Source organism: Anthonomus grandis, chromosome 7 (genome assembly GCF_022605725.1).
Source record: "Anthonomus grandis grandis chromosome 7, icAntGran1.3, whole genome shotgun sequence".
Taxonomy (NCBI): Eukaryota; Metazoa; Arthropoda; class Insecta; order Coleoptera; family Curculionidae; genus Anthonomus; species Anthonomus grandis.
Window position 1 is genome coordinate 19,162,487 of NC_065552.1, and position 19,994 is coordinate 19,182,480.

General features: G+C 33.9%; 1 protein-coding gene across 2 annotated transcripts in view; it reads right to left on the reverse strand.

Annotated features, from left to right (window-relative positions):
- The window catches only part of LOC126738235 (guanine nucleotide-binding protein subunit beta-1), a 54,912-nt gene that overhangs the window by 13,020 nt on the left and 21,898 nt on the right, over positions 1–19,994 (reverse strand). For both annotated transcript variants that reach the window (XM_050443474.1, XM_050443475.1), the window contains exon 4: positions 19,537–19,873. In XM_050443474.1, the coding sequence (XP_050299431.1) occupies positions 19,537–19,873 (337 nt within the window). The remainder of the gene's footprint in view (positions 1–19,536; positions 19,874–19,994) is intronic.

Below are 19,994 nucleotides of genomic sequence, written 5' to 3' on the forward strand. Positions count from 1 at the left end.
TGTTCCGTAACACGAGTGGAGAATTTTCTACCTGTTTGGCCGATAGAAAAAACGCCGACCTCCATCACTGGAGCAGTTTAGTTGATAAACACCCGATTTTTGGTCAGGAGGTATTATGTCCTTTGGGTTCACTATAAAGAATTTCAGAGTATGTACGGTTTTAAAACTCAAATTAATAAGGTGAGAGCTAAAAATGTTTTATAATTTATGCGATATCGGACCCCAAAAGAGCAGTGAATAATATTTAGTTTCTTTAGGTTCATTACACACTAAATTTTTGTTAAGTGATTTATTTAAATGTTTGTAATAAATTTTATTTATAAGTTTTGGTGGAAAATTGTTGTTATTAGCAATTTGTTTAAGGATCTTTAACTTAGAGATGAAGTCTATCCTTTCTAGGGGACTGAGAAAAGTCTTGAAAAATACAATACACCTCCTCACTTACGAGAAACTCTCTTATATTTATTAGTCGTAAAATATTTAATCATGTTCCTTTTTCGATTAGGACTGTTACAGACCTTAAAAAGTTTAGGAGAGAACCAAAGAAATTAATCTTATCAAAAGCTTACTACAGCATTGACATTGACAGACTCATTTTAATATTTAAAATTAATTATATAATTAAAAATTAATTATATTGATCAGATTTTTTTTATTATTCTTGTTTTATGTTGGTTCTTGCTTTTTCTTTTCTTTTTTGGTTTTTTCTTTGATTATATAAAATATGCTTCTATGTACAATCAAAATCGGTTCTGTATTCTGTTTTTGTCCTATATCCTGTATAACCAAATAAATACTAGTATTATAAATTCTAGGATTAGGAAGCTTTTAGCACAAGTTTGTAAACTTAGCAAATAAAGTCTATTTTGACTTTGACTACAAATGAAACCAAGCAAGTTTATGGCTATGGGGATGATTAAAGTGGTTAAAAATCAGGTAAATTTATTTTGTTACAACACAAGAATGTTAATGTGAGTTACATTATATTATTCATACAATTCATTACTTCCAACAAAAATTCCCCGATGTAGCTGATGATGTTTCTTCTGGCCAGTCTAATATGTAAGTCTTTAAGACATATTATTCAGATAGCACAGTTCTTATTCCTCAAATAGTAATAAAATGTTTTTCCCTCATGCCAGACATTGGAGTTGTTCTGCCTTACAAAGCCATATGTTGGGCATAAAAAAAGGTATCTAATGATGTTTTAGGAAAATGTCCTTTTAAAGTATGTAATTATTTATGTGTAGATAATATCTTTAAAAAAGTATGCAGTAAATATATTTATATTATAATACCCAGGTTAAAATAAAAGGCATTTTTAGAAAAAGATACATTGGAGAAGAAAAAAATTGTCTTTTGTAAAACAAATAGACAATAAGCACAAGTGTAAAGTCTACAGTTTGCAAAAAACCGTCAGGCGATTAAAACTAAGAAATTAAACAATGCATGAATTAATTAAATACCTGAAGGAAAAATGTTCAGATGATAAGTAAATTATCTGAAACTGTAATTAAGGTAAGAGTTGCATACGTGTTGTAATATAGGCATAGTAATCGCATGTTTTACCACTTGTCAAGTGTTTAATATAAAGATTGGAAGATAATAAAACATACAGACTTTCAACATGTACAACACTACAGACTTAAACATGGTATGCCATTTAAATTAAACATGTTTAAAAGGTGACACAGGAAAAAGGGAACACTCGCTTTTTTATCTTTTAAAGTCAAGATTAACAAATGAAATTTGGTATATCAATAGAATGGTTATATGAGCATCTTTTGACGTATTAAGTTGTTTTTCATCACCGAAAGTAACACTAACCTTCTTACTTTCATTTGGACACTTGGTACATTGTTATACGCATTTCAATAGAAAATAATATTCTGAGAACAATAATACCTCATTTGCTATTTTTTATTTTATAATAAATAGGCGGGTAAAAGATATAAGTAATAGAATATGATGACAAATATTTTTCCGTGTTTACCTTATTAAAAATTAAAACTTTTAACGGACTCTATTTTAAAATTATAAAAATTGATTTTTTCTATGAATATAAAACAAAAAGTAGCAAGTGGGGTATGATTGTTCTCAGAAGATAATTTTCTAGCGAAATACATAATATACCAAGTATCTCATTTAAAATAAGCAGGTTAGAGTCACTTCCAGTTAAGGACAACTAAATATGTCAAAAGATGCTCTTATAACCATTCTATCGATATAACGGATTTCATTTAGTTGTCTTAAAAAATAAAAAAGTGATCACATAATTTCCTTTTTCCCGTGCAACATATTTTTTCATATTAATTTTGTTTTGTTTTATTGTTTTATTTTAGGCTTCTCTGGACGAAACTGCGCAAGACATATTTGAAAGAATGCTGAAAGGTAAAGTCCATCCCAGTTTAACATCGTTTGCCTTATCACTGTCATTTTACTCCCCGAAAGCATATAATTTTGTGAGGGACACTTTCAACAAGAATTTACCACATTTAGGCACAATCTCTAGATGGTATTGGTCTATTGATGGAAGTCTCGATTTAACCCAGGAATCCTTAAATGCTCTTATTCTTAAACAAAAAGACTTTTCCTACTGAATTATGTGCAACCTTGTGATGGACAAAATGTCGATTAGAAAACAGGTGGAATGGACCGGCACAAAATTCAATCCCAGATATTTCACAACATACATTACATTTCGAACACGTAAATAAATGGGTTTTGGAGCATAAACTCAATCAAAAACAGAGAAATGTCAATCAAAATCCGAAGATAGTTGACATTTATTTATTTGTAATTTTTTTGTTTCTTGTTTATAAATAGCCATGGCCTCCCTTATTGGTTTTAATTACAAAAAAGAGTGAACCAAAACAGCGGGTTAAATAAAACAATAAGGTTGGTTTGGGTAATGAACCACAAGAAGTTCAATCTCCACAACCAACTCCAGTTATTCTATGGAGACCTCAGCTCCCTGCTATATCCATTCCAAAGTTTTATGGAAAGACACAAGATTGGTTGGAATTTAGGGATACCTTTATTCCATTAATTCATTCAAATAATTCTATTGGGGATTTGGAGAAAATATATTTTTTGAAAGGTGCTTTAGAGGGTGAAGCAAAAGAGGTGATTCATTTGGTGGATCTAACGGCCTCAAATTATCAAGTTATTTGGGACATGCTTTGTGATAGGTATGATAATCCAAGTATTTTAGTAAATGATCATTTCATATTGTTGGTTAATTTGGAAAATATGTCTAAAGAGTCACATAAAGAAAACACACATAGCGAAATATTTTGGATGGGATTAATAAACATTTATATTCATTAAATATATTGGGGATAAATACTCAGAGTTGGGATCTTATTATTATATATTTGGTCTGTGGGAAATTGGATTCCACAACCCCAAGAGTGTGGGAAGAGAGGAAGTCTCTTGTTTGACTTGCCCCTCTAGATGAATTTAAATTATTTTTAAAGAATCGAATTGAAATTACTAGTTAGTAATTATTAGTTAGCTTATTTTGATAAAAATAAACTCAAACCTAAAGTGGAAGAAAAATTAGGAAATAAATTTGGAATTAGACAAAAGACAGATTATTTTGCTAAATCTTACTTGGGACAAACTTCTCATTGTGTTTTCTGTGAGGGTAATGGTCATTATATTTCAAATTGTTCTGACTTCATTAAATTAACAGTAAAAGACAGATTTCAAAAAGCTAAGCAGTTGGGTTTATGCTTGAATTGTCTGAGAAAAGGCAGTCATATGAGCAGAGATTGTGAAGTAAATGGTTGTAGAAAATTAGAAATAAACATCACACTTTGCTGCATTATGAAAAGCGTATCAATTCTGGTCGTGTTACTCAAAATCCTAATAATACATTAGATAAAACAGACAACATCCCGAACTCAAATTTTCCACAAGTTAATTCTGTTTTGGCTAATATAGTCCATATTCAACTAAGTCTGGATCTTTTTCTGAAGTATCGTTGTTGACAGCTTTGGTCCAAGTTGAAGACAATAATAATAATAATGCTCAGGTATTGCATGTTTTACTAGACAGTGGATCACAGTCTAACTTAATCACTTCAAATGTTTGCAAAACATTGGGTTTAGCAAATCAAGATATTACAAATTCTATTGTGGGAATAAATCAAACAGCAACTGATAAAAAGTGTACTTTGGAAATAAATTCTCTACATTGTCGGTTTAAAATACAAGTAGATTGTTTAGTGGTCCCTGAAATAGGCTCTTTTATTCCTAATCAAAGCGTACACTATCCTTCTTTAAATATCCCATCACATATTAAATTGGCTGATCCTTCATTTACAACTCCTGGAAAGATTGATATGTTACTTGGGGGTGAAATCTTTTATACTCTGTATTGGGCAATTATCCTTGAAAAGCCATAAAGTGATGCTTCAAAAGACTCATTTGGGTTGGGTTGCAACTGGTTCAATAAAACTGATACACAAATTCAAGATCAGCTTGAAAAGTTTTGAGCAATAGAGGAATTAACTATTGAAAATAACGTATTATCAAAAGAAGATAGTGAGTGTGAAAGGTTATTTATTAATTCAAGATTGTAAAGGGAGGTTTGTTATGAAAATTCCTCTATGTGATAACGTTTCGAGACTTGGTGATTCAAAACAAATTGCTTTAAATAGATTTTTGGCATTGGAGAGACGTTTATGTAAAGATGCCAAGCTAAAAAGTTTGTATGTTTAGGCCGGCATTTTCCGAAATCATATTGTAGGGTTTTTCTTTATACGTGGAAACTTGATGAGCAAGATGTACTTAGATAGGCTAGAAAATACAATAGAGCCACGAATTACCGAAATAATAGAAAATTATGTTGATTATAATGAAAATTACATTTATTCTCAACAAGATTATGCAGCACCGCACTATGTGGCTCCAGTATAACAGTTTTTGGACACCCGTTTCCCAAATCAATAGATCGGCAGTCGAAGCTCCATATGAAGTTAAGTCCTTTTTTAGATAACTTTCTTTAGCACATTTGAAAAGTTCAGTTTTTAGTATAAAGCCACATTCCATTCAAGATTTTGGGGAGTGGATTGCAACTGAATGTAGACAAATCATTGTACATTGTACACATGTATTTATTTTTGCTCTGATTTAATTTTGAGTTTTTTTTTAATATTATAGCAAAAACTAAAACTTATTTTGCTTAAAGTTAAAGAGCTAAGTCGGTACTGTGTGTGTAGCATATTGATTTTACACAAGTATTTTGTTTTTATTGCAGTTTATCTAAGTAAAGTTTATAAGGTTATATTTTGAATAATGAAGCCCTGCAACAAGTCAATTTGTTTAAAGCCAATCAATGATGATCACATAGAAAAAGCCCCTAGATGTGGTAGCTGCCATCTATTTTTTCATTTGGATAAAAAATGTTTCGGTCTTTGTGCAAGTGAGCAGAGAGCCATAGTTGTGCAGAAACACATTATTCTGTTCTTTTGTGATGCTTGTGTGCTCTCCTTCAATAAAATTCCTCTGCTGACAAACAAATTTATTCAACTGGAGGAGCAGATTATTTAATCTGCTCCTCCAGATTCCTAAAGGATGAAGGAAACATTAAAAAAACAGCAACATCTCAACTTTTTAGGTGCTCCTGCTAACATGGAATCAATGTTACATGAAATTAAAGATCGTGCAGAGCGGGCGAACAATCTAATGGTTTATGGTGTTCCTGAGTCTGGAAGTAGCAGTATGCAAGAAAAAAGAATTGACAATGACAATGTTGTACCCCATCTTAAAAAATGTTGGCATCGCACAGGATGATGTTTTAAAGGCTTCACGAGTAGGGCAGGCTTCCGAAGGAAGTAATAGGCCAATTAAAGTGGTAACTAAACACTCAAATTTGGTAAAGAATGCAATGAAAAGGCGAAATATACTTGATGGTAACATAAGAAAAGCCTATGATAAAACAAAGCTTCAGCAAGAACAGTTTAAAGCTGTCTAAGCTACGCGGCAAGAAGGAGAGACTGATTTAATTATTAAATTCATAATAATAATAATAATAATAAACCACTTTTTATTAAACTCGGCGAAGGGCAGAGTCAAAGCTGTTTGCTTAACCGAGCATATAGAAATCAGCAATACATAATATTATAAATTACATGTTATAAACAGTCCTAATTAGAGAAATTTACAAAATTCAATCCAAATATATTTAAAAGTTCACAACCCTGGTATAGAACTATATTTACTCAGCATAAACCCTTTTATGTTTTTCCTAAAACTTGACAAACTACAATTTTGAAGTTTATTATGCAATAAATTATTATATACGTTTGAAGCAAGAAACGAAAAGCTACGTCGAAATCTAGCTGTGCGATGCTTTGGTATATTTAAAAGGGTATTTTGACGTGCGATACGATCATGAGTGGAGAATCTAAAAGCTAAACGATCTCTAAGATACTCTAAAGAAAGCATGCGAAGTGTACCGTCTCTCGATCCTGCATATTTAACCACTTCAGTGCAGGTAACTTGTATCTGACGTGATCACGGGCCCTTAAATTGTAAATAAAACGTATACATGAATTCTGCAAGCGTTGTATCTTTTTTTTGTATGTTACATCCAGGGCTGGGCCATACACAAAATTACAATAAGCAGTATGAGAGAGAAACAATGTTTCGCATAAAACCTTTCTCAACGGCAGTTCGAGTATATCTTTACTACTTTTGTACAGATTCTGCAATGACATATACGACCTTTGACCTTGACCCTTGCCAATTGGCTGCGAAATCGTAACTTAGAATCAATTATGATGCCGAGATTCTTACATTCTCTCACGATCGGGATTGGAGTTTGGGATACATGAATAGCCAAATTATTCGTTGCCCACTCATGATCAGGACCCCTGTATATTACGACTGACTTCGACGGATTCAGTCGCATCCCAATATTTTTAGAATATTCAGCTACTGACTCTAAACACTCATTCAATCGAAAAACAGCTTCGTCCGCATTTGCTTTAGAAAACTGGTATATATTTGGGTGTCATCCGCGTATCGTTGAATTATACAATTATTGACAATAGAATCCACGTCACACGTATAAATAACAAACAGCAAGGGTCCCAAAATCGATCCCTGTGGCACGCCTCAAAAGCCTCAAAGATGATTTCCCATCTTTAAAATGCACTGACTGAGTTCTACCTAATAGGTAGCTCTCAAAAAAACGAATGGACGAAAGAGAAAATTCCGAAGAACTCAACTTAGCGCACAGGAGCTTCTGATCTATCGTGTCAAAAGCCTTGCTGTAATCAAGCAGAACCAGTGCTGCAGTATTACCCTTATCAGCTGCTTCATATATGTCGTCCAGGACGCGCAATAAAATAGCTGTTGTACTATAGCCTTTACGAAAGCCTGATTGATTAGGGCTAAGGAGAGAGTAGTGCTTTAAATAAGTAGTCACTTGGGCGTAAATTAGTTTTTCCAGGATCTTAGAGCACACACATAACAAACTTATAGGTCGTAAGTCAGAAAACGTTACTTTACTTAAACGTTACTTTACTCTTTAGTTTATTATTTTTGGGCAAAGGAAGAACCACAGATGATTTCCACAGATCAGGGAATTGGCCACACAGAAAGCATTCATTAAAAAGATGTGTAAGAAAAGGGACTATAACCGGGCAGCAAAGTTTAATCATTTGGATCGTTATACTATCCGACCCACAGGCATTTGATTTAATAGTAAAAATTGCATTTAATACATCAATTTCTAAACACGGTGTAAACTGAAAACTGCTTGTTGGATGTATCTGTTTATATTTATTTATACAAACGTCAGTGATATCTATCGCTAAAGCATCAACTGATTCTATAAAAAAAATTGTTTATATCTTCGGGATTCCCTAATTGATTTGGTATTGTTATATTGTGTTTTTGTTTCCCATAAATATTAAGATAATCTAGAGCGTTCCATGTTTCTTTACTACTATTATTTCACGCTACAAATTGTAAATAGGCCTTTTTCTTGTTCACTTATATTTAAATAATGTTTTATTTCGCTCCCTTTTTATAATTTTTAATACATCCGTAAACCATGGTGCCTTTGGTTTAGTCACACATACCTTTTGAATAGGTGCGTGGCAATTAAATAACGCCAATATTTTGTCTGTCATAAACTGTGCTTTTTCATTAATACAAGCAAGATCAAAAATCTGTCCCCAGCCAGTGTTTATCAAGTCAGAGTTAAACGCCTCAAAATCAAAATATTTAAAACTCCTAAATACAACAAATTTAGGCTTCCTGCTAGGTATTCTACATAAGAGTTCACACGATATAAGCTGGTGGTCTGTTAACTCATGCATATCATGATGTTTGATGTCACCGTGAATCAAATTAACATTAGACAGAATAAAATAATCTAGCAAAGTACAATTAGTTTTAGAGAGTCGCGTTGGATCTTTTACGACTTGCGAGAGAGAAAAGGAATTAAAAAAGATATCAAGAGTACTAGTTGAACTATTACAAGCCAAAAAATCGACGTTCATATCACCCATACACACTAACTCATCACACAGAGGAATAACTGCAGCAATAGTCCGTTCAAATGCCGTGATACCATCTAATAAATTAGTTTTAGGCGGACGGTAAAAATTACCAATAGCAACATTTATCCCTCCCACTCTGACCATCACCCAAAATTGCTCAGCTGCAAAGCTTTGCAAAGCTTTCTACAGATACAGTATCAATTGGTACCGCTGAAAGGTCGTCTCTTATGTATATGCCTACTCCCCCTCCCCGAGATCTGCGATCCTTCCTATAAAATGTAAAACCGTAAATAGCTAAAACCTCATCACTTATCGCGTCGCTCAACCAAGTCTCCGAGATCCGAGAATGTCAAGTTTTAAATGATTTAATTTATCTTTTAAGGCATTTATGCTGGGCAAAATTGAACGTATGTTAATTTGACCTAAATTTAAATTTTTTGAGTTAGCCGTAACAGAAAAGAATTTCCAATGTATATATAGAATAAAATATGTATCAGTATGAACTTACAACTAAAGAAAAAGGACAATTAATTATATAGAGATAAATAGAACAAAATATTCATGAGACTAGTTCATTTAGAAAGGCCTCGCTTTCTATAAATATAGCATTTTCTCCGTCATTCTTCCTTGCCAAGACCTTGCCATTTCGATGCCAGACGTATTTGTATTCCAGTTCCTTTAAAGCCTTGGCCTTTTTGAATAGGCGATAGGTATCCTTAGTTAACTTTTATCTATATAGATTGCAGCATCAGATATTCCCAGACCACAAACTCTAGGCGTAATTATCCCCTTTTGGGACCGAGCAGACAGGATGCGGTTTTTTAAAGTTAAAGATATTTTGGTTCCAGCCTTTGTATTAAAGAATGCACTCTAACAAAGTCTTCAGGTACCACCTTGACATTCAAAGTAGAACAAAGCTTAACAAGATCCCCAGTGATTACCCTTGTGTCACTTTGACCATTAAGGGGAAATCCCAGAGGCAAATATTTTGTTGGATTTTTTTCGTATTCTCTAAATCGGCAGCTCTTTCTAGTCTCTCCACTTTTTCTTTTAGTATTTTATTTTCCTTTGATAATTCGGAAAACATTTCAGACATAATTTGATTACGCTCTCTTTCCTCTTCAAATTGCTCATTAATGAAATCCATGGATCTTTTCACGTCTCGTACCTCGCTCTGTAGTTCCTTTATCAGCGTCTTAAGTTCCACCATGTCACCCTCGGACTTAGAAGATGAAGCCGGTACCGCGGATAGTCGTCTACTGCTGCTGTCACAATCCTTGCAGTTCCAGAGTGTTTTTTGGGCTTGTATCAATCTAGCCTCCACCTCAGTTACGCCTCCACAGTAGAGATGAAACATCGCAGAACAGCGCCCACATTGCAGCTTAAGGCCGTCGTCCCACCAAAGATACACGACAGCGACGCCACATCTCCGCGATGTCGCCAGCGTGTATCTTTCGTGTCGAACCCACGTTTTAAAATCATTTTGTCCCCACCAACGCTGCGCCGAAGACACATCTAAAAGCGTGTCGCCTTCGTGTTGCCGGGAGACTGGACGTGTCAGTTGCGAAGCAACATTCGAGCTGTGTGTGTTGGCGTTTTTTTTTCATTTATCGAAGTTTTGTTTTTTGTTTATTATGGCACAACAAAATGCTGAACTGGATTTTAATGGATGTTTGTGCAGCTCCTTAGCAAAAAAAAAATTTTTTTTTTTTTTATTTTTCTCAATAAAAGGATGCACACACCATTTTCTTTTTTTTGCCATTTTATATTTTTTTCTATTCCGCAAATACCAATACATTGCAACCCCATCCTCGTCTTCACTCGATGACATTTTGAACTAAACTGAACAACTAAACGTAGGAAACACGAAACGCGTATCTTTGGTGGGGCCACTGCATGTCGTCTGAATGTGTCCAGGCGAAATCGTATCGCCTTCGGGTCGCCGTCGCGTATCTTTCGTGGGACGACGGCCTAAGACCCCTGCCCACACTTCGGCGACAAACCTTGCAATTTTTATTAGACATGCCCGTAAGGTATATGAGGAAAGCAGAATACTTTTGGCAACAATGTCGCACGGGTAATTTATATGCGACTAGCTAACAAACAGTCCAAAATCCAATATGCCGTGCTAAATCTCGGTAGTTTACAGGTTATTCATAAAAAACCTTACAAAACCAGGAATAGCTTACCAGTTACAGGTTCTTTTACAAGAAGGTATCACTCTGAGTCGAAGATGCGATAATAATAACGGTTATTTGCTTCAAAAAACAGGTTTTGAGCAAAACCACAATAAACAAACAAACACACAGCTAGGCGCACCGTTGCCGATAAAAATGGTTCTCCATCTATTACTAAAAAGCCACTACCAAAAAACCGAACGCATTAACCTCCATATCTATTTATTTTCAGAATCTGGGTGGCATTGGTACTAAACTTGATCAACTTCGTGGTGCAATATTGCAATGTGATTATGATGTCATTATTTTGATTGAGAAGTAAGGATACTTTCCTTACGACAGGATACTTAATCGACATTACTCAGACAATGAATTAGCTAATTCTGAATATCAGATTTTTAGGCTAGAATGCAATTACTTAACTAATACTAAACAACGGGGTGGTGGAGTATTAATGTTAGTATAGTCCTTTTATTCTCACTTGAATGACGATAAAAACGATGAAAGCGTGCCGACGAAAGACCGGGGCCAGTTTTAAATTTAATTTTTTTCCCAGAATTATCTTAAGATCGCGGTACACCGGCAGCATACTATACCGCGGCGGATTTGCAAAGAGAGACCGCCCAATGCAGGTGTGCGTCGGCATCGGTCCTCAATAGCAGATCAATGCCGATGCCGCCGTAAAAAAATTGCCTCTAATATTTTAATATTTAGATTATTTTAAAACAGTGGCGTAGGATTAAGTTATATCGTGAATTAAATAGACATAATAATATATTTAAATAAAACATGGTTTTACGCATGACGTAATCAAATACCATTGGCTTGGGTTGGATTATTATGATGATTAGGTATTATGAATTATATATTCACAAAACACGTATTGCGTTTTGAATACTCTATGCTCAAGAGACAAACGAATCATTATACTTTATGCTAGCAGTACAGAAGGATTTCTTAAAAATGCGTTACTCTGCTAAAGATATTTCTCAATCTTCTGAAAAGAGTCTTTTAGAATATGAAATATTGGTAAGTATATATGTAAGTGTTTTATATTAATACAAGGTGTCTCAGAGAGTTTTACTTTGAGTACAAAGCAGGTCATCTCGTCAAAGATACTACCAGTTAATAAGGTCTGATGATGCTTTATTTTAAGAGAAACATATAACCTTCGGGACATAAAAATATTTTGAGACCTATTTGAGACTTAGTATTTTATTTTGTCTCGACTTACGTAGGTCTCTTTGAGATAATGGACGAGTTCCTTTAAAAACTATGGACACAAATCGCACATTATTGTGCATCAAACCGATTCATTATTGCATCTGTCAATTCCGGCAATAAATTTCCAAGGATTGCTTGACCCATTGCGAAAAAGTAGGCAATTTAAGATGAACAGCCTTATAAGTTATAAATAAAATAAAAGTGCAAAACTCTGAGACATCTTGTATATTATGTGAATTTTTAAACCACATTGTATATTAAATTAAACTTTATGTCCGGAGAAGGATGTCTATCTTAAAAATAGCTGATTTTTGGTCTCCTAACTTAAAACATTGTATAACGTCAAAACCATAACCTATGTAAGCTTTACAATAATAAACATTTTGGTAGTATTGATTCTAAATCTGTTCAAAACCAAAAACAGATTTAGAAATGATAATAATTCATTCAGATCAAAGCAGTTGAAGTTAATTTTTCTAGTAAAACAATTTTTATAAAAAAAAAACTGAATTGAAAATATTAAGATTATCTTATTATATTACCCACCCGCTTTATTTTAACGACACGCCTTTGACGGCGCGGCGGCAGAGTTCAATATATTTTTTTGCGGTCGCTTAATATTTGGCTTCTTCAAGTAAGAATAAAAGGACTATACACAATAAATTTAAAGCCACACAACTCAAGACTGATATCTTAAATCTGGAGCACATTTTTGTTCAAGTGGATTATAGTAAGCTATCTAATATTTTGGGTTGTGTTTACATTTCTCCAAATTCTTCAGAAGTCTACTGTGCCCATTGCTCAGCAGTTGAAAGTATTAAGGACAATTTTCCCAATATACTTGTATTTCTATTTGGAGATTACAATTGAGGAGTGTTATTTCAAAAAGGGACATGTCCACAAAAGTTAAAAATACGTTTTATACTGATTTTTCTATCTTTTCTATCATTCCTATCGACTAACCCCTTCAAATCGTTTAAAAAAATACATGTCCCCGTTAAATTCCCATATGAAGGTGTTGTGTTCGATCAAAACTAGACATGTCCGCCTCACATGAAAGTTAATATGGAGGTCAGAGTGGGAAATATTAATGTTGGCAGTAGAAAAAGAAAGCCTAAAGTTCCAAAAGTGGATATTTTAAAACGACAGAGGTAATATTTTGTTCCTTACTCGTACGTGCATTATAACGTAGATTGTGCTACTGCAACCTGATAAGACTTATTGTACCTATCTTTTTCTTTTGTTCTAGGTATTCTGATCCAAATCCTACGTTAAGAAATTTTGTAAGACCGTGTGAACATAACACCAATTCCTTGAAATGTGCCTTAGTGAAAAAATCTGATATTTTGAGTTTTTCCAGACACCAAATAAAATATTACAAGATCAGAAATGATGTCATCTTCTGTCTGTTTGTCCGCCGAAAAGGAAGAGACCTAGGGATGGTGTAAACGAAGAAAAAAGAAAGGCCAAAGTATGATTGCTTCTTATTTCTTTCGAATTCGACAAGGAGAGCAATTTTTGATGGTGCCCGTTTGTAGGCAGTTTTTTGATTTAGCCTTTAGTGTTTCAAAGAACCGAATACAGACTTTAATAAAAACCGTACAAGACGGAAACGTTCCTAAAGAGAATCGGGGTGGTGACTGTTATGGCAACAAAAATTTGGACAAGAAGCAAAAAATTCGTGATTTTTTAAATAATTTGCCAGCCACTGAAAGCCATTACAACCGCAGTAAGTCCTGTCGTGTTTACCTGTCTTGTGAACTAAACTTGAACAAGCTATGGAAAATGTTCAACGATAAACATACCAATAACTGCTTAGAACCTGACAATGACATACATATTTGAAAAATATGTTGTATTTTTTATTTAAATAAAAGTTTATGAATAAAAACAGTGCCTAAAATTTATTTATACTTTGTAAACACGTAAAAACCTAAATTAATAATTTAAAGTTCAAACAAAATGGGACATAAACATTTAGTTCATTCAAAACAAGACATGTCCAAAATTATTTTTGATTTTTCTCTTAAAAAAAAAGAAGTATTCAAAACATCTTTTGGAAATATGGTTTTAGGGAATCAAAGAATTATAATTTATTGAATTTAATATTTTAGCTCTAAAGGTCTCATTCTGAAACGTTTTTTTCGTTTTTCTCAAAATTATAAAATGTGGATGTCCTTTTTTGAATAAACACTCCTCAATTTACCCTTAGCCACTTGGAATTACTCAATTGAAGAGGGTCTGTTAGTTGAGTGCGCGCTGACCTATCCAGCCAAAATAGTTTGTGAATCATTTTCTTATCTGAATAGGAGACAATCTAACATTATTCCAAACAATCATGGTGTATTTTTGGATCTGATTTTTAACAGTATTGACGAATGCCATAAAAATATCTGTTCAACAAGCTTTAGACAATCTTCTTCCAAACAACTTTCACCACTTAGCAACAATTTGTGTTATTAGGGTTAGTGATAGGATTGAAAGGTTGGATTATAGTACAACTTATTTTGATTTTAAAAATGCTGATAGTGTAAATTTCAAATATTATTTTTCTTTAGTGGACTGGATTAGCATTTTTGATGATTCAGACATCGATAATTCAATGAATAACTTTTATGAAGTAGTTTTATATGCAATCTCACTCTACGTACCCCAAAAAATATATAAACCTGGAAGGTTTATATATTTTTTGTTTGTTGCATTTCCCCAGAATTAAGGAATCTTATTTTATCCAAAAAGACTACTAATGCTAAATTCAAAAGTACTAACTTAGCTAAAGATTATATCCTGTTTGCTAACCTACGTACTCAATGTAAAGTTCATACTAAGCAATGCTATAGATCTTACATTGATACCTTAAATGAGTCAATTCAATCTGAGACCACACAATTTTGGAATCATATTAACTCTCTTAATAAAAGTCATGGTATCCCAAATGCTATGCATTTAAATGGTATTTCAGCAGATTCGGGGAGGATATTACAAACTTATTTTCTACCTATTTTTCTAGTGTTTGTCACTCTGATGAGGTTGATCTCACTAACTTTAATTTTCCAGTAGCAAATTCTGTCAGCATGCCTTTTATCCAGTTCACCCTATCTAAGGTTTTTGAATCTGTATTTGGCCTTAAGAACAAACTGAGTTATGGTCCTGATAATGTGCCTACCTATTTCCTAAAAAGAACTATAAACGTTTGTCTAGACCTTTGTGTACATTATTTAATTTGTCTTTAAAATTACAAACTTACCCTGAGAAATGGCGTGACAGCTTTATAACTCCTGTATTCAAAAATGGTGACAGGGATAATATAAAAAATTACAGGCCCATTGTTATGCTATTTGCTATCCCTAAGCTTTTTGAGCTTATCCTAAACAAATATCTTACTTGGCATTGTAGAGGTCTCTTGATCAACAAGTAACATGGGTTTAGGCAGGGTAAATCTACTTCTACAAACCTTGTCTTATATCATGACTTCATTGTCAGGGCTTTCGAGAAGGGTCATCAGGTCGACTCCATCTATACTGATTTCTTGAAGGCCTTTGACACAGTCATCCACTCATTGCTCATTTTTAAATTAAGATGCTATGGTTTCCCTAAGTGGTTTCTTTCTTGGCTAAATAGTTACCTACATAAAAGGATACAATTTGTTAATGTAAGGGGTTCACTTTCAGTTCCTATTTTGGTCACTGCAGGGGTGCCTCAAGGGTCACATTTGGGACCTCTACTCTTTAATTTATTTATTAACAATATTTTTAGTACTATCAAATTTTGCCAATTCCTATTATTTGCAGACGACCTGAAGCTATTTTTACATATTTTAAAGTTGTCTGATTGCCTGATGATACAATCAGACAATGATTCTCTATATAATTGGTCTGTCTCTAATGGCTTACATCTTAATAAGGATAAGTGTTTTATCATTTCTTTTACTAAATCTAGAAAAGTTGTCCCATTTGACTACTACATAAACGGTAATATACTTTCAAGAGTATCGCTAATTAAAGATTTAGGGGTGTTGTTTGACAGTTCCCTGACTTTCATACCCCATATAGATAATTTGTCTAGTAAAGCCCTTCGTACTCTTGGTTTTATAACTAGAAATACTCAAGACTTTTCAGTAGCTACCTTCAGTTTTATATCATACACTTATTCGTAGTGTCATGTCTTATTCTTCCATAGTCTGGTCCCCTTATTATGCTAACCATATTTACAGTCTTGATAAGGTCCAAAATAAATTTCTCAGGACTTGTGCCTGGCGATTAAATGTACGAGATGAGTCTTTATTGGAACTTAAGTCAAGGCTAAATATGACTTCTCTTGAGGACTATCGAACGAGGTGTGATATGATATTTCTTCACAAGTTGATTAATAATGCTATTGATTGCCCTGAATTGTTATCGCGGATAAACTTTAGGTGCAATACCAAAGTCCTTAGAGAGACGTCCCCTTTTCTGGTTGAATGTCACCATACAAAACATATGGTAAATTTTCTCCAATTAATCGACTCCACATGTTGGGAAATAGATTTAATCAGGCTTTTGACTTAGTGGATTTAAAGCCTTTAAAACTTAAAAGGTGTCTGAGTGAGTTTACTCGTTGAGTACTCTGTGTTAAGTATCAAATAAATTTGATTGCTTTTACTTATCTTATTTTGATTATTTTAACGGTATGTTTTTAGTTGTTTTATATTTTTTTTACTCAACTGGGGAAAACTCTGTATTGTTGTATTCATTTATTTTTTCGGCCAAGGTTAGTTTGTGCTTAAATTTTTCTGGAAGTTTTATCTTATTTGTATATCTTGAGCTGCTACATAATATACATTTAGATAGATATATTGTTGATTTATAGATAATTTGGATATTTAATAGATTAAGTTCATTTTATATCTTACTAATATATTTGTTGATGGCAGAATAATTATATACATTTAGGGTTAGGACATAATTTATTTTGAAATTTTGTTAGAATGGGGACATCCCGAAAATAAATAAATAAATCACTTGAAAACGTAAGGAACAGATTTGAACAGAATCTTTATTATTGCATGGAGGTAAGTGGACACCACATTCAGCAATTTACTTCAGCATTGACCTATCTCTTTATAGCAAATTAATGGCAACTTTAATGTACAGTCCCGGCCGGTTGAAAGAGAACGACCTGAACGCGTTTCTCGTAACTTTTCGTACCGGGCGCACGGCGCCGGCAACGTCGCGCTGGAATCCCAGATAAAGTAGCGGATAGTAGAAATTTACGACTGTAGGAATAAAAAGTAAAATCTGTATTGTTGTGACGAACTCATAATGAGTTACTTATTATATTGGGTATTACGTCACTTATAGCAAAAATCAATTTAGAAATTTTTATCTCACACGCTCAACAATTGAAAAGAAGAAGAAAATAGACTTATTCACGTATTTAAAAGAAATATGAACTTAAATCTGTAACGATACCGTTCGATATACTTAATTTAATTTAAGTTCAATATAAGTTTTAAATACAATAATTTACTTGAGGTATAATAGATTTTTTATATAATGTAGGAATAAAACCATAAAATGCAAATATCTTTGTGCCTTGTGGCATCTTGAAGCAAAAAAGAAATATTTTGATTTAAATTTAAATTTCGATTATTCCCTGTGTTTTAAATTATTTCTTATCTTATGTTTTAAATAATTTGGGTAACAGAAAAAGTGTGTAAGTATAAAATAAATAAAATTCGTATAATTTTATATTATATAATATATTAATATTTCGTATAGCCACCTTCAGCTATTATAACTTTCTGAACTCTCCTGCTCATTGAACCTATTAGTTGGCAGCAGAGATCATGAGTTGCTACTTCTTCCCAGGTTTCTTGAATTTTCTGCCAAAACGCATTCTTATTTTCAGGTATGAAATTCTCCATCGACCTTACCATGCTACCCCATATGTTTTCTATAGGATTTAAATCGGGACTCTTCGCCGGCCATTCTAGCTTTTCGACATTGTTTTCGGTAAACCAGTCGCGAACAATATTTGCTGTGTGTACAGAAGCGTTGTCCTGCTGAAAAACGAATCCCTTAGGATACATTTCTCTGGCACTTTGTATCAATCCTCCTTCAAGCACTTCACAATAACGATCTGCTGTGAATCGGCCATCAATTTTCCAGCAGATTCCGGGTCCTCGGTGGCTGATCCAAGCCCATATATTTACGGAAAAATGCCCACTTCTTCTGCTGGGTGACACAAATCTTTCGTCATATCTTGAACTCGTCGAAGGTCTGTATACTTTAACTTTACCGTTGTATTTACTTTGGAACATATTTTCATCACTAAAGATTACTCTCTCCCAATAACCCATCGGTAAGCGATTAAACTGTTGGCATATCTGCAACCGGACTTCTTTATTAGTTTCGGTTAACTCAATCTGGTTGCTGGCTGTCCGACATCTCAGATTGCTTGCAGCTAATCTTTTTCGGGCAGTTCTAACACTTGCTGGGAATGCTGTGGTAGACATGGCTTCAACGGCGGATTTAAATGGATTTGAAACTTGAAAATTGTGTTTTTGGATATACCAAATTCATCAGCCAGTCGAGAAATGGACCAACCATTTTCTAATTTGGCGATGATGCGGTGCTTAACGGAATCACTTAAACGAGGCATAATCAACACTGTAATAACTCTTTGGAATCACGAAAAGGACTAAATAAATTAAGCCCACTTACCCTGGTATTTATAAAAAGGGCTGGAACCAGGTATTACGTATTAATAATACAATATTATAAAAAAGTATTGTAAATTTTGGGAAACGATCGAGGGTAATTCCTTAAATTTGTTTATTTTAAGTACAGGTAGCTAATCCTCTTTAAAAGTGCCTCGGTGCTCTTATTTCATTATATTTATAATAATACTAACACAATACTGGCCATGCAAGTCATTTAGTAGGTCTACCTGACTTATATTACCTAATAAACAAAATTTGTTTGTGCCTGTAATCCAACATCGTAGCCCGAAAGTCGCCTATCTTGTAGCACAGATGACACAGATCAATTATTTGTTTATTAGGATTACTGATATACTGATAAACCCATATTGGTTTTAAAATAATATCCGCTTAGCGTAATTTATCTGCGAGTCGGCCCAGCGCGACGTTGCCGGCGCCGTGCGCCCGGTACGAAAAGTTACGCGTTCAGGTCGTTCTCTTTCAACCGGCCGGGCCTGTACATGTATTTTTAAGATATAATCCCTTTTATGATACTATCACATTTCTAGAATTTTATTGTAAAATCAAATAGCTCCACAACAATTGAAGATAGGTATAAACATTATTATACCAAAGTTAGTGAAAACTACATGGACAATCTAAAAATTAAAAAAAGGAGTGTTTCTATTTAGAAATCTAAAGTGTAACGCAATATCTTATTTTTGGAGCAACCTGTAGTGTAGGGCTATAAATGAAGGACGTTCCCCTTGAATTTAAAATTGACGTGTTCGAGTGGCTTTTCCAAAACATGCTAGGAGAGTCATGAATAGGAGTGCAATCTTTTCAGTGGGTCACTCTATATATTCCTTTTTTTATTTTAATTTACAGCAAAAAATGTACGAATGCCAATAAATAAAATGAAAGAAACATACCTGAAACAAAAGTGCGCATGTCGGGAGCAAGTGAAAGGGACATGACGTCGCCGGTATGTCCCAGAAAGCTGGTGACCTGTTGCCCAGTCTCGATGTCCCAAAGGGCGCAAGACATGTCGCCGGAACTGGTCACGATCTGATTATCATCTAGAAACCGGCAGCAGGACAGATAGCCCGTGTGTCCGGGCAGTTCCCGGCTCACCCTCACATTTCCTTCTCTCGTTTTTAGGCTATAAATAGAGCATATGTTATCTAAACCTCCGCAAGCTACGTAGGATCCCGACGGGGCATATGCGCAAGTCATTACCCAGGACGATCTAAGAGGTATAGCGTGAACCTATAACAAATTTATATTTAGGCCAAAATTAAACATGTAAAATTCAATTGGTAAATTTGTGTTAACATTTAAAAAAAATATATTTCTGCAATCAATGAAAAAGATGTGTATAAAAAAATGT